The sequence below is a fragment of the Sycon ciliatum genome, chromosome 1 (genome assembly GCF_964019385.1).
Source record: "Sycon ciliatum chromosome 1, ocSycCili1.1, whole genome shotgun sequence".
NCBI lineage: Eukaryota > Metazoa > Porifera > Calcarea > Leucosolenida > Sycettidae > Sycon > Sycon ciliatum.
Genome location: NC_088643.1, coordinates 75649016 through 75665123, shown reverse-complemented (window position 1 = coordinate 75665123; position 16108 = coordinate 75649016). Strand labels below are relative to the sequence as shown.

The 16108-nt window shown below is 49.5% G+C and overlaps 1 protein-coding gene and 1 long non-coding RNA gene across 5 annotated transcripts in view; both read right to left on the bottom strand.

The window, feature by feature from the left end:
* LOC135805487 (uncharacterized) overlaps window positions 1-15824 on the bottom strand; it is a 135684-nt gene extending 119860 nt beyond the window's left edge. For all 4 annotated transcript variants that reach the window (XR_010551146.1, XM_065319522.1, XM_065319524.1 and 1 more), the window contains exons 1-2: window positions 15160-15824; window positions 8402-8722 (exon numbers count right to left, since the gene is read on the bottom strand). Coding sequence is in view for 3 of the 4 variants with exons in the window: in XM_065319522.1 (XP_065175594.1) it covers window positions 8402-8722; window positions 15160-15187 (349 nt within the window). In the remaining variant the exon portion in view is untranslated. The remainder of the gene's footprint in view (window positions 1-8401; window positions 8723-15159) is intronic.
* Window positions 3185-5638, bottom strand: LOC135805486 (uncharacterized). Its single transcript, XR_010551145.1, has 2 exons — window positions 4891-5638; window positions 3185-3851 (listed from the first exon to the last, which is right to left on the bottom strand). It is a non-coding gene; the product is annotated as an uncharacterized LOC135805486 (long non-coding RNA).
* Window positions 15825-16108: the final 284 nt, after the last annotated feature.

Below are 16108 nucleotides of genomic sequence, written 5' to 3'. Positions count from 1 at the left end.
CTGTATGTACTCTTGCCTGTATGTACTCTTGCCTGTATGTACTCTTGCCTGTATGTACTCTTGCCTGTATGTGCTCTTGCCTGTATGTATAAGTGTATACATGCATGTACACAGTGCTAGTATGTACGGGTTAATGATAGCTTGCATAGACCTCGGTCCTACCAGTAGGACCATCATACTGTACTTAGCCCCATCCCTCACACAAACAAGTCAACAAAGAGGCATCTTTGGATTGAGGAGTGCTGGTTTCGAAACAACTGGTTTGAAGCTCAAAGTAGAGCTGGTGTTAGCTCAGAGCAGAGCTGCTGTTAGCTCAGAGCAGAGCTGCTGTTAGCTCAGAGCAGAGCTGCTGTTAGCTCAGAGCAGAGCTGCTGTTAGCTCAAAGTAGAGCTGCTGTTAGCTCAAAGTAGAGCTGCGGTTAGCTCAAAGTAGAGCTGCCGTTAGCTCAAAGTAGAGCTGCGGTTAGCTCAAAGTAGAGCTGCGGTTAGCTCAAAGTAGAGCTGCTGTTAGCTCAACGTAGAGCTGCAATGCTAAATGGATGTAATATAGCGCAAGGCAGAGCCGCAGCAAATAGCTAGATAACACCAGTTGTGAGAGTGGACCCGATTAGTGGGTACGATAATTATGATGGTGTGAATAAGTTGGATAGGGAGGGATGGTGGGAAAAGAAACACTGCTGAAGCACGATCCGTTGTCTGGAAGAGCACAACAGGGCAAGCAAGATTTGTTTTACTTTTCCGCAAAATGGGCTGGTGCCATTTGTGATTACGCAGCAAAACAAAGCGCATGACGTCAGTCTTGAATGCAGTACAAAGCAATGCAGTGCAGTGTGTGCGCTAGTTCCGATTGTTGCTAACAAGTACTAGCACAGCTAGTACACCATTAGCCCCATCCCTCACACAAACAAGTCAACAAAGAGGCATCTTTGGATTGAGGAGTGCTGGTTTCGAAACAACTGGTTTGAAGCTCAAAGTAGAGCTGGTGTTAGCTCAGAGCAGAGCTGCTGTTAGCTCAGAGCAGAGCTGCTGTTAGCTCAGAGCAGAGCTGCTGTTAGCTCAAAGTAGAGCTGCTGTTAGCTCAAAGTAGAGCTGCTGTTAGCTCAAAGTAGAGCTGCGGTTAGCTCAAAGTAGAGCTGCCGTTAGCTCAAAGTAGAGCTGCGGTTAGCTCAAAGTAGAGCTGCGGTTAGCTCAAAGTAGAGCTGCGGTTAGCTCAAAGTAGAGCTGCTGTTAGCTCAACGTAGAGCTGCAATGCTAAATGGATGTAATATAGCGCAAGGCAGAGCCGCAGCAAATAGCTAGATAACACCAGTTGTGAGAGTGGACCCGATTAGTGGGTACGATAATTATGATGGTGTGAATAAGTTGGATAGGGAGGGATGGTGGGAAAAGAAACACTGCTGAAGCACGATCCGTTGTCTGGAAGAGCACAACAGGGCAAGCAAGATTTGTTTTTCTTTTCCGCAAAATGGGCTGGTGCCATTTGTGATTACGCAGCAAAACAAAGCGCATGACGTCAGTCTTGAATGCAGTACAAAGCAATGCAGTGCAGTGTGTGCGCTAGTTCCGATTGTTGCTAACAAGTACTAGCACAGCTAGTACACCATTAGCCCCATCCCTCACACAAACAAGTCAACAAAGAGGCATCTTTGGATTGAGGAGTGCTGGTTTCGAAACAACTGGTTTGAAGCTCAAAGTAGAGCTGGTGTTAGCTCAGAGCAGAGCTGGTGTTAGCTCAGAGCAGAGCTGCTGTTAGCTCAGAGCAGAGCTGCTGTTAGCTCAGAGCAGAGCTGCTGTTAGCTCAAAGTAGAGCTGCTGTTAGCTCAAAGTAGAGCTGCGGTTAGCTCAAAGTAGAGCTGCTGTTAGCTCAAAGTAGAGCTGCTGTAAGCTCAAAGTAGAGCTGCTGTTAGCTCAAGGTAGAGCTGCTGTTAGCTCAAAGTAGAGCTGCTGTTAGCTCAAAGTAGAGCTGCGGTTAGCTCAAAGTAGAGCTGCGGTTAGCTCAAAGTAGAGCTGCGGTTAGCTCAAAGTAGAGCTGCTGTTAGCTCAAAGTAGAGCTGCTGTCAGCTCAAAGTAGAGCTGCTGTTAGCTCAAAGTAGAGCTGCTGTTAGCTCAACGTAGAGCTGCAATGCTAAATGGATGTAATATAGCGCAAGGCAGAGCCGCAGCAAATAGCTAGATAACACCAGTTGTGAGAGTGGACCCATGAAACCAGCACTCCGTTAGCTATGCACTATTGACGCACAGCAAGGGTCAATTTATGTCAGCACAGGCAAGCATTGCGCAGCTAGAGTTCAGTAGCTCATTACTCACCCGAGTTGGGGATCATGGCATCCATGGCACGGCAGCAAGCCGGGACGATAGCTGGCGCTTAGCGCTTGTTGTAGTCCGGATGTAGCATAGACACGCATCGCTCTTTCCACTGACCTGCCACTCGGAAGAAGGAGTCGGGGCACTAGCCATAGCAGCGGTGGTGGCTGCACCAATGTGGACCGAATGCCCGGAGTAGTTCGACTAGGATGGTACACCGGCCGCAGCGACAAGAGACCATACTGTTACTGTGAATGACTGCCTGGTCAGCTGCTGTCTGTTCGAGAGTACGAACAAGAGCTGCTCTGGTCCCTCGCGACGAGTGACAAATGGGTAGCTAACAATGGCACGGACCGGGCAGTACGGCGGTACAGACGGGCCAATGTCACTAGTAACGCCTTTACCGAATGGGTCCGTCTTGGATGAAAGCAGGAAGAGTTGCAGGCGTCCGTCACCAGGGGAGCTAGTACAGCCCCGTGTGATGCCATTAGTGAATTCAGCACACCGAAGAAGTCCAAAGAAGCAGCATGGCGGCTTGGTAGAGCAGCTTGTCATGGCCATTCAGGATACTCTTTTCCGGCGTGCATCCGTCAGGTGTCGTAGGATTGGCGTAGTTATAGGAAGGCGAGGGGTGAGTACAGCCGTACCATGGCATCGCTGGATGCCCTTCAACACCCTCTCCAGAAGCCACGCATCTACTAAGGGGCCGGCAAACCCATTCTCAAGGTGGGCTTTATGCACCGCACTCGCATACACAGATACAGTTCAGGGCACGCTGATCATAGTTCACGCATGAATGTGTGTCCAGGAACGATTGTAAAGGAAATGGTATTGCCTTCTCCCCCTGGCCCCCGTGTCACACAACAGCTCAAACAACTTGGTGGAGTTTCTGACTTCTTATACAAACGGAAAGGGCACAGGAGGAGAAAGACGAAAAGACTAGACAGAAAACGACGACGGGAAAGACTCCCGGGAAAAGACTCAGAGGACCAACAAAGAACAAGCAGTAATAAACCGAGGACAAATCGTGACGACCAATCAGGGACTAATACGTACAGAACACATGACCAAGACCAAGACAACCAGACCACGGACGAATCACACACGACTCTCATTCCCAGACCAAACTAGCACTGCGCATGTACTGCATTCACTTGACAGTCACTCTCACACAGACGGAAGCACATCCTCACACTCTGACAACGCGTACTCCTGCATGCACCACATACCATAAACGTCACACATCACACCATGCTCACGCGTACACCTAGACCATATATGACATCAGACACTGGACTCCACAAGACAAGAACCAAATACAACGACATGCGTAAATCATAGTCGTAACATAAATTCGTTACACAGCCTTCCCCTCCGGCGAGAGTCGACCTCGACTCTCAGAAGTAGAAAAATGGAGTAGGAGGAAAACAAAAGGGTTGAGAAGACACAATAACAGGAGAAGAAGACAGGACAACGGCAAGTGGCTGGCTGCAGACGTGGAGATGGGAAAACCTTGGGTGTGGTTCCACGAGGTGGTGCGTCGTACGACTTGCCCATTCGGATGTGGAAGATGTGTATAACATGTACAAATGGAGCAACAGAACACAGCAGGCATGTAGTCAATCAGGGAAAAGAACAAATCGAAAATCCATCGATACACTGTCACACAAACTTCAGAAGGGGAGAAACCCACAGGACTCTAACCTGACTAGAAAACTCGGCGCGGAGCCGGCATAAGTGTCCCACACTTTTCCGATGGCGGATCATCTTGTCGTCCCACGACCCCGTATGATCCTGTCGTCCCACGACCCATAATAATCTTGTCGTCCCACGACCCATAATATTTAGATTTTTATTTATTTGTTTTTTTTTAATTTTATACTTCCCCGACAAAAGGCTAAACAAACACTGGGGCCCACCAGCTCACGAAGGGAACCGTGGCTCACCATGATCAGACATTCACCTGGTGAACTGAACAGACCCGCAGGTCGACACAAAACGAGAACAAAATACGCTCCCTGAAAGACTACCTATGGCTATGAACCAACTCGTAACCAAGAAAACTGTTCCAGTACAAACCATCACAGCAAAACGTGTGTGGCAACTTCAAAACCGAACCAAGCTTACAAACCAAACAGTTACATAAGTAGTTTGTTTCTCCGTATAGCCTCTATTGTGAGACGATTTTCCCTGATGATAGTCTCGAGAAAATCGATTAGGAACAACCATTTTAGATACATGTATTCTCATTCATCATTTTGTAATGTCCGCTTCACTTATACTATTAATCGCATTAATAAAGTTACACAACCACACTGAAAGGCTAATCAAGAAAACTGCACAAACCCCAGCAAATATACGCACACTGACTGCAAAAACCAAAACAGAAAGACACAAGAGAGACACAAGAACCGGATCGCCGTCACAAAGACTGATGGTATCGGAACGATAGCGCGAAAAGATAAAGCGCAACTTGCCAAGAGGCACCACCCCGAGTACGTCGACATGATGCTCAAGCTCTATCGAGTGAGGCGACGGGACCACAACGAATATACAACAACCAAACCCTCTACTGGGAGCGACTCACCGGGTAAGGGGCCTGCAGGCCAGGCTGGCGAACGCCTTTCCATCTCCATGGCCGTAGTAGCAATCTCGGTGAAGTGAGTTGAACGACGAGAAATAAAATATATTTCGAAACGGCGAGCATGAACTGAAGCCACGGCGAAAACGAAGAGAAAACGATCTCAGGGTCGTGGGTGCCGATCACTAGTTGGGCGCCACTGTAAAGGAAATGGTATTGCCTTCTCCCCCTGGCCCCCGTGTCACACAACAGCTCAAACAACTTGGTGGAGTTTCTGACTTCTTATACAAACGGAAAGGGCACAGGAGGAGAAAGACGAAAAGACTAGACAGAAAACGACGACGGGAAAGACTCCCGGGAAAAGACTCAGAGGACCAACAAAGAACAAGCAGTAATAAACCGAGGACAAATCGTGACGACCAATCAGGGACTAATACGTACAGAACACATGACCAAGACCAAGACAACCAGACCACGGACGAATCACACACGACTCTCATTCCCAGACCAAACTAGCACTGCGCATGTACTGCATTCACTTGACAGTCACTCTCACACAGACGGAAGCACATCCTCACACTCTGACAACGCGTACTCCTGCATGCACCACATACCATAAACGTCACACATCACACCATGCTCACGCGTACACCTAGACCATATATGACATCAGACACTGGACTCCACAAGACAAGAACCAAATACAACGACATGCGTAAATCATAGTCGTAACATAAATTCGTTACACGATGACTCGGGCAGCAAAAGTGAGCTTCCCCAGGAGGGACTCGAGTTGACGCTGGCCGATGCTGCGCTCGCTGATAGTAGCCATGAGTGGCGCACGGATCTCGGACAGCTTGTCCTCTGGTAGCCGCAGTCTAGGAAAATACCAAGGAAGGTCAATGATGGTGATGGCCCTCGAGCTGGGATGGAGCAAAGAGGAGTGCCGAGATACGTGAATGCCCGGAGGGGGGTGGTGAGTTGCTGGTTGGCTGCAGCCAAACCAGTGGAGATATCGAGAAAGTCATCGAGGTAATGAAGCCGGTGATCTATAGCAAACTCGTGCTGCATGATCCAGTTGACTGCTGTGGCTACTGAGTCAAAGACGGCTGGGCTGGAGCGGAGGCCGAAAGGCAGAAAGCGCTCGTAGTAGTAGGAGCCTTCCCAGCGAAGTCCTGACGGCGGACTGGGATCTGCCGAAATGCACTGCGTACATCGAGCTTGGACAAATACACAGGCTGTGGGCATGACATGATGATGTTGATCGCGTTGTCAATGCTCGCGTAGTGCAGAGAGAGCGGCTCGGCAGGAATGCTGTCGTTCGCGCCGGTGCCTTCCGGACTAGACAGATGGTGGATCATTCGCAGCTTGCCGTTCTTTTTGGGGATGGCACCAATACCAGAGCGGCGCATGAACTGAAATGGAGGTGACGGAAATGGGCCTGTGGTCTCGCTGCGGGCGCAGGAAGCAGCTAATTGCTCGGATATAAATGCCGAGTGAGTGAAAGCCGAGGGTAGATTATTAGAGAAAACCGAAATGTCGTGTTGGCCGGCGGATCCAAGAGTAAAGCCACGGCGCAGCCCATGGAGAACATACGCAACGCATTATTGATATGAGTGGTTACGTAACAGGCGGGCAAAGTGGTCAGCTAGCAGTGTGGTGTCTGCAGAGTGTATAGGAAAGAAGCTACGTACCGAGTCAAGCTATTCAGTAGCCATTCTGCTAGGAGCGGCGGGGTGGCCGATTGGCTCCGCGCTGCTGCTGGTTGCACATGATGCATGCATGGGTGGTCCTTGCCACACTGGCTGCAGGTGTGGGAGAAGCGGCACGACGACGAAGAACAGCGACCTCCATTGAAGTTGCGGCAGATTTCTTGGCTGTCGCTGGTATGGTTGCGACCACTGGAGGTAAATGCTGCCGGCTTGGGGACGAAAAGGACACAAACCGCCCCTGGATGGGCCGTCTTACATTGAGCGCATTTTGGGTGTGCATGGCCTGTGACAGCTATCTGCCATAGGTTCACGTCGATGGTGTCCAACCTCTTCGTGCCTGGTTACTGGGCCACGAGCAGCCGCAGCTGGCGGTCGTACTCTAGCCACGCGCTTGGGAAGAACTGGCGGTTAGCAGTCAGGATCAACTGCTGGTACGCAATCAGTTCAGCAGTTCAGCAGTGCGGTGTAGGGCAGCAGCCGTGATAACAGATATGTATGTGGTCCATGCCTCGAGCCGGGTAGTTACATGTATAATTATCGTGAACCTTACGACGCACCTGCTTCGCGTACGGTCATCCGACTCAACGATATTTAGCTGGCTATCGTTATTCGGGCTGTGCACCAGCCGGAATGTTGGGCCGGAAGTGTGCAAGAATTTCAGGCAACCAACTTGAAAAATCTACGAACTCCCCTCGCAAGATACGTTCTTGCACAGCCTTGGGCGCAGCTGGTGCAGGTGGCTGATCGGGTGGGTTACAAGGGCTTGGCCTGGCGTAGTGGCGGCAGCAGCCGCATTGCCTTGGCCTTGGGTGAGGAGCGGCACAATGCTCTCCGATAATAATAAAATGGCGGCCGACAAAGCCGACTACACCTCGTCACGTAGATCTACGGGAGCGCAGAGATCCCTTGAGCCCGCGTCACCTGAGCTGGCGGAGGAGGCATTGGTGCAAGTCGGGCTTCTGGGCTCGCGAGCCGTGTCCGCACTGTCATGTTGCTGGTTCTCCTGGCCGGAGCAGACCTCACTACCAAGGGCTAGTTGTGCCAGCAAACGGTCCTGTAAAATACTTTTACTAAGTTTCCTTTCGGATTCAAGCCGCGCTGAGAAGGCTGATAAAAGGTGTGAAGCAAACTAATAACAAAAGTGTAAATGAAAATTGCTGTTAGACCACACGAATGCCAAGTCACACTGCAAGAGCTAGTGCCCTGGAATCACTGCCTCCGCGCGCGCTGAGAAGGCTCGCCGCGGGGGCTTGGCAAGGCATTGCCTTGACAGTGTCGACAGTTAGGTCAGACATACTGAAGAAATACAGTGTCGAGGTGACACTCGGGCTGGCAGCAAAGCTACGAAAGGAAAAGAAACACTGCTGAAGCACGATCCGTTGTCTGGAAGAGCACAACAGGGCAAGCAAGATTTGTTTTTCTTTTCCGCAAAATGGGCTGGTGCCATTTGTGATTACGCAGCAAAACAAAGCGCATGACGTCAGTCTTGAATGCAGTACAAAGCAATGCAGTGCAGTGTGTGCGCTAGTTCCGATTGTTGCTAACAAGTACTAGCACAGCTAGTACACCATGTATATTGTCGCGGTTCATACATTGGCATCACGGATTCACACAGCACTTACGATATGATCAAAGGCTGTCTCTTATTTAAGTTATTTTGAATCCCGGAGCCGAGTTGTGCGACAATGGCTCACCCCCTCGAAGAACAGATAAGTGTGCTATGAACCACACAAGTTACACAGTGAGTCATGCAGTCCACTAGACTGTGTTCACTTGAGAAATACACCAACACAAACATCCCTCACCACTGAAGTCCTCGGACTGTCGACCAGCCAACACCGGGTCATTTGCCGACGTCAAGCGCACATTTTCTATGTTGGAGAATATGAGCTTGCCGTGGCACACTCGAGGCGGCAGGGCGGTGGGCACCTGACCATCCTGGATCATCTTCGCCGCATCATCCACGTTGTACTTATAGCCCTCCAGGTGTGGCCAGGCCACGAACTGACTTCTCGACTTTGCGTATGCCGCGCAACACTCCAGAGTCGCTATGTGCTCGTCGGAACACGGGCAGTGCTGCTCCTGGCACAATACACTCCATGACGAGTGGTAGTTATACTGAGTAACTGCACAAACCAGAAGCAGAATGAGCAGTACGGGAAGGATGGCATTGATCAACTGCAAACCACATTTGTGGTAAGTGAAATCCTGGCCAATGTTGTTTCCCCCTCAGTGCTCTACACGTACCCGACTTGAATACACGTACTCACACTCAGGGGCCCAGATCGCGGTATGCCCCTGGTATCAGGGGCGGATCCAGGATTTTTCCAAGGGGGGTTCAATTTTTTCCCACCCTACCGGCTACAATGATGAAATGATGACATACAAGAGCATGACGTATAACAAGTTCAAGTTATTTTCATTGCTATCAGGTTCGACCTCATTTTCTCTGTGCTGCTCTGAGGAGTTCACAAAGAACGAAACAGCATGCTGTCCGCAGATTGAGTATAACAAGTTCACATGTTGGCGTTATCGGGACATGTTATGTCTGGCCCTAAGGGCCCACACACAGCATTACTCAGGTTCGTACAGTTATTGTAATAATCAAGGAACAGAAAGACAAGGAAAAGAGAGCTCACATTCTCGGACCTAGTCCAGCACAGCAAGCATGCAAAACCAGCCACGAGCCCAGGCGCGCATGCGCGCCTTATCACATCACGTACACAGCAATCGCCCCCCAAGAATTTTTCCCGGGGTAAAATTATAACATAAGCAAAGAGGCACTCAAATTTGGCGCCGACAGATATAGCTGTTGACACTACACGGCCAGATAATACAAAAGCAAAAAAGTTCAAAAACATTGCACACATATACTTATAACAGTTACTGCAGCTTCCAGAATAGTCCATGAGAGCTGAGCTATAGATCGAGGTAGGAATGACAGATAAAGTCAGCCAATATTGCATAGCGTTGGGGAATTAGATCAGATCGGAAAAGGAACCATGCAAATGTTTCAATGAATTAAACGAAAACAATCTTATGTGAAGACTGTTCGTCATGACCTACATGTAGAATATTCATCTGGCCCAGAAATGTCCACTTCCTACACTCAGGCCGCATCAGATCAAAGTAACAGGACAAGCAATACATACTCAAAGGCAATAGTACGGATACTTAGCAGTTCTCAATCAAGCGCTTGGGCGCGGAGACATGTCGGTCGGAGCGACGCAAGGGTGCCGGTGCAACAACACTGGGAGCCGTCTCGACTCCAACGGCGTCTGCTGCTGGTGCTAGCGTATCATCCGGCCTGACAGTGCTACTGTTGCTGCTAGCGTCCGGAAGTGGTAGAGGAGAATCTAGCACTGTCGGCGGGTCACTGGTCGGTGTAGGCAGCTGTGCGACCGCCTGGTCCGCAGAAGACGAAACGGGTACTTGGCCAAACTGCACCGCCCGCGGTCGTAGTTGGTCCCTATGGCGCTTCCAGACGACATCATCCACCTGTACTCCGAAACTGTGAGGGCTGTGGACATGCACTACAGTAGCTGGTACCCAAGTTGCTCCACGACCAAAGTTCAGGGCGAACACAGCGTCACCGGTGTTAAACTTTGGCGTAGTCAAGCTCTCCTGGTACACCTTGACCTGCCGATGACTCTCAGACTGCCGCAATGCACTGAGCCGGATTCTCGGTTGCCGGCCCATTAACAGCTCCGCCGGCGTCTTCCCACTGGTGGTCGGCGTTGTTCGATGCGCTAAGAGAAACCGGTCGAGCCTGACGTTGAGTGGTTCACCAGTATTCGACATTTCTTTCATCTTCTGCTTGAAGACGCCAACGTAGCGTTCGGCGAGGCCATTAGTTGCTGGATGACCTGGTGCCGTTGTTGTGTGTAGAATGCCATTGCCATCCAGGAACGCCTGGAATTCCGCACTCGTGAACTGACTGCCGTTATCTGTAACCAAGTGCTCAGGCAAACCAAACACAGAAAACAGATGGCGTAAAGCAGAAATCGTGCGAGCACGACGAAGGAAATCCTGGCGAAGGCTGAGGAGACGACAACATTTCAGCAGGTTGTCGACATGGCCACGGCTCATGAGACAGCTTTCCGCGAGTCTGAGAAGTTTTCAACGCAGGTTCATGCAGTACGCGGAGAGCCGGGGCTCGCCGACAACGCCACGTTCAAATCTGACAAGCCCTGTTTCCGCTGTGACAAGCTGGGACATCGACCGGATGAGTGCCACTTCAAATCTGCGAAGTGTCGTGCTTGCGGCAAACTGGGACACATCGAACGAGCCTGCCTAAAGAAGAAAGCGGCCAGGTCCGTCAAGCATGTCGGGACAACATCAAACCCCGGTGAGCTTGTTCCTTGTAATGATTCTGTACCGATGTTGAATGTGAATGCCACCATGAGTGACAGAGCTGTAGCACCGTACACTACGCCTGTCGAGCTAAATGGGGTCCAGGTGCACTTGGAAATTGATACGGGTAGCACCGTCACACTGCTAGGAAAAAATGATTTTCTGAAATGCAATGGCTCCGTGTCTGAGCTGGTACCGTCCAGCATCACCCTATCTACATACACAGGAAATCCAATCAAATGTCTGGGTGAAATCGAAATGAAAATGGCTTTGGGTGGTGTAGAGGAGAATGTTCTGGTCAGAGTTACTGAATGTGATGGTCCGTCTCTCTTAGGCCGGGATGTCTTGTCCAGATTTACTTTGCCATGGAAATCTATATTCAAAGTGGGCACTGGCGGGCAATCCACTACCGATTTCGTTAAGAAATACCCGAATCTGTTTGACAACTCCACTGTGGGTACGGTGCAAGGGGTGCAAGTAAAGCTGCACGTGTCAGATGAACAACCGGTCTACAAACGAGCAAGACCAGTACCTCTAGCAATTCGACAGCGGTACATCGACGCGTTGAACAAACTCGAGGCTGATGGGGTGATTGAGAAAGTGACGCATTCCGAATGGGCCTCACCAACGGTACAAGTAGAAAAACCAGGAGGAGGATTACGGATTTGCGCAGATTACAGTGGGACTATTAACAAGCATTCAGAATGTGAACAGTACCCACTCCCCACCCTCGAGGAATTGTTGCACAAGTTGGGCCCGGGAGGGAAGTTTACCAAACTCGACTTGTCCCAAGCATACCACCAGCTAGAGGTAGCAACAGAAAGACAAGGAAAAGAGAGCTCACATTCTCGGACCTAGTCCAGCACAGCAAGCATGCAAAACCAGCCACGAGCCCAGGCGCGCATGCGCGCCTTATCACATCACGTACACAGCAGGACAGCCCACATGTATTCCATCCTGTACTTGAACATGCCAGCTGCTATACAAATGAAAATTCAGTACCCCTATTTTCAACACTCTGCAGCTAAAACATTATTGAAGACACGCAGCACAAGGAAGAAATTTTCACTTTCTTTGCCGCAGAATAGCTGATTGGTACTTCCTCCAGCAGCTCGTCTGCAATAATTGTCCGTAATATTGTACTCCGATCCGCCCGATGTTGACTCCACTGTACAGTAGGTTCCATAAGGCAGGCTTCCTGCATCTTTCCTGTCTCAGTCATAATTGTCCCCAGTTCGGAGAAATTTTGATTAGATTGGATGATGGGACGTTGAACTTGAAGGTGATTTTCAAAGTCTCGCTCTTTGTTTTACCTTCGACACTGGTGGCTACACTTTTCTTTGGAGTGTCACCAAAATTCAATGGCAGCTGGTCTTGAGCCTGCCTCTTTTAGACGCTTCGACGAACCTTAAAAGACAGCTCAAAATGCACGAGCCGCGACGACAATTACAGCACTGCGCGGCCAGTATTTGAAACTAATTTCGAAGTTTCCGCAGCAGCTCAACAAATGCTTGCGCACCTCTTTCTCCGAAGCGAACGCGTAGCTACAGTCCACTTCAAAACTATAGACGCGTAGTGTTTTGCAAAATTCGATGGGATTTATTTAAATATTTTTAGTTTTTTCTCCAGATTCCGTCTCTGCATCGCTTCACAATTCTGGCTATATACTTTGTTTTCGCTACAATTGAAGTCTATTTTTAGGCCAGGTTTTCCGGTTTTACATGTAATTTCTGTTTTGAAGGGTTTGACCAGTTTGTTTCGGATTTTTGCTCCTGCTGAGACAGTGCTGCCAGACCATCGCGGGTGCAATTTTGTACGGGTTCTGGTAGCCTCGTGGTTTCGATCCGTGATTTCCAGTACAAGTGTGGGAAATCCAGCTCTTGTTCGAAGAAACAATGAACACGGCTAATCATATCTTTCTCGGCATCACTGAGATTCTTACGGGCCTTGGAAGCCATTAGAGTCAGGCACTCAGAAAATGCAAACAAGAAGAAGATTCATTTGAGATTTTCATTTCTTTTGAGACTTTCCTCACACCTTTTCATTTGCGACTTTGCGTGTTTTGCATCTTTTGTATTTCCCGCGGCGACGAAGAAAAACCTGAAAACACATCTGAAAACCAGAAAACACTCATGCAAAACTCACGGCCGTCGTGCGCTACAGTACGTACGGCTCGTACGTATGAGTTCACACGTCTATAGTTTTGAAATGGACTGTAGCTGTATATTCAGTGCATATCTACCTCTTTACTTTGTATTATCTAAGTACAAGACAACAATTTAATATGTACAACGTCCTGTAGATCTACCAAGCTGCATAGCTAGCGGACCGCTCTGGCCTGGGCCGACTGAGCCATAGCATGGGGCGCGCACGTCGCACGGGCATGGGTTAGTGGTCACACCCGAACTATGGTCGGAAAAATCAAGGGGTTCGTTCTAACCCCCGAACCCCCTCCTCCCCCCCCCCCCCCCCCGGATCCGCCCCTGGGTATGTGTGCAACAAACATGTATTGCTAGTACAGGCCTGCTCAACGAAATACATTGGGAGTAACTGCAACCTACCAAACGTCAGTACTTCAAGCACTCTGTTTCCTATGAGAGCTCACCGAATGGCTTGCGTGACCGACGTGAATGTTAGCAAGCCAGGGTTTCATGTTACTTGCCTTATTTTGTGATAATCCTGGTATCAAGAGTCCATAAACAAGAGTATGCAACTGTGATCTCTTTTCTATGGGCCAGATGCGCGGCACGCTGCCTTCATTACATCATTCAGCTGCAGTCCGCGCACTGCGGAAAATCAAACACCACACTTTCCCTCCAGTTTGAAATGAACTTTCGTACGGAACTGGAGTTCACGCGCCAGAATTCAGAGATTGTGTAGGTACTGGAACGAATCGAGCAAAAACGGATGGGCTCGTGCGAGAAATTGAGAGTTTGAATGCATGCTTTCAGAGCGTGATGAAGGCAAGTTACGTAATGAAGGCAGCGTGCCGCGCACTGACCCATGACCACAGTTGCATACTCTTGTTTATGCACTCTTGCTGGTATGTATCAGGCAAACTGTTCTCTTTTTTATTCTTTTGGATACTATCAGAATGCGGCGCCAAGTCTGTGGCTATGTTTTTTTGGTCATCATGACAAACTGGTCACGCTGTGAGCATAATTCTGCTTCACTTGAGAAACAACAGGATAAAAAGTACCAATCACAAGAATTACGGGCGTGAGTCAACCGGTCTCGAGCCGTGCCTTATGACTCACGCCGATCGACGTTGACCATCGCAGCAGCTCCTGCACTTCGTGTTGTACAAATTGTGCCAGATTTTGCAGGCCACCCCAACCTTCCCGACAGCCTCCTACATCCCCGTACCGCCAGCGTTCCCTCGAATGTGAACTACCGTACTCACTCTATTTTTCAATACCAATTTTGAGGAGGCTTCTATTCGAGAGGGGCTTTTATTGTTTCATGCCATACCAGTATTCCAATCGAATCTCTAAAACTTTCATATTCATAGCGACTCGAGACCGAGTTAGTTGCTACGTCGACCAGGACATGTACCAATATGAACATATGCACGAGATGCTTTTTGCACACTTGACTTTCATACATGGCACTACCTGGTTACCCCATGCTTTGCGAATAGTAGGGCTTCTATTCGAGAGAAGGGCTTGTATTTTTCCAAACAGTCCTTGTAGGGGGGCTATTGTTCAAGAGGGGCTTTTATTCGAGAGGGGCTTCTAATCAATTGAGTACGGTAAGCTTTAACTCTACATAATCACATACACACAGGAGGATGTACCCAGTGACAGTGTGCTGACAGTGCTCACTGCTCAGCACCACGGAGGCAGAGCGGAGAGCGTAATATAGAACAGAACAACAAGGACAACCAAGGCTTGTTTGCTGCGGCTACTTCAAGTTTCATGAAACAATGAAACTTGAAGTAGCAGCAAACAAGCCTTGGTTGTCCTTGTTCTTCTCAGGCTGTTCTGTACTCACATACACACAACAACCAAGACAGTCATGATTGCTTGTAGCAATGGGAAGGCTGGGCAACCACGAAAAATACGAAGAACGCACATATCATCGCCCCTAGGTTTTCTCGCAACCTCATCCTATTACTTCGCCCAGGCGGTTAGGCGATGTTGTTACTTCTATAAATTTCCGGACAGTAGTGAACACTGTCCGCGGAGCACAGAGGATTCTCATCTCTCACCTGTGCCGAGGTTGTCAACCGGCTCCATAGCTTCAAGTTCGACTCACGTCCGGTGAACTTCAGGAAGCGGAGGACTGGCGAATAACACGGTCGACTACAGACTACTGTTCTCCGCGTGTGTCCTTGTTGTCATCTCTCCTTTTCGTTCCAGCAAAAGACAGGTTGGTATTTTCTCAGCCTCTGCTTCCTCTCTCAAATCCTGTTCTCGACCCTGCAAAGGACCGCTCAGCAATGTCCCAGCGGAAAGTTTGCACCGACTATTGCCTGCCAGCGTCAGCGGTGCACTGGCTACAGTCGTCGCCCGAAGAGAAAATTAATATTATGGTAGCACTCCACCAGGTACAGGTGTGCACCATGTGTGGCGTGTCAGCCGCGAAACTGGCAACTCCACAAATAAAAAGACCGTTACTACTAGCCGAAGCCAGCCGAACAGAAAGGTACAAGTAGGATTAGGAAGGCACAGTTTTGCGCTTGACCCACTCGACTTCAGCATCCACCAAACTAAGCTGCCGCTAGCTCCCCTGCAGTTTGAGCACTTTTCGGCTCCGCAGTGCGCTAGTGGATTCTGGGGGAGGACGGACGTCGCTACAGCAACCCAAGCACAGTTAGGAATTGTGGAAAAACAACGACCATTATACCGTCATGTAGTCATTACGTCGTCGAAGTAGCTTACTACTATCTGCGCTAGCCATGCTACCTTTATGTAGACTCTACCAAGTAGGTCCGCAGTGGAGTGTTGCGAAGAACCGACTCTGAGTCTGACTCTGATGACTCAGACTCAGAGACGTTCTCTAGAATTATGTATGTCGCTGGTTGGCTGAGCTCTGCGGTTTGTTGCCTTGGCTTAGGCTAAGAAGCAAGATCAGTGCGCTTGGCTTAGGTCCAGGACATCCCACGGCCACGGGCGCTACATGTAGCAACACTGGTAATAGTAATACTACTAATAGCA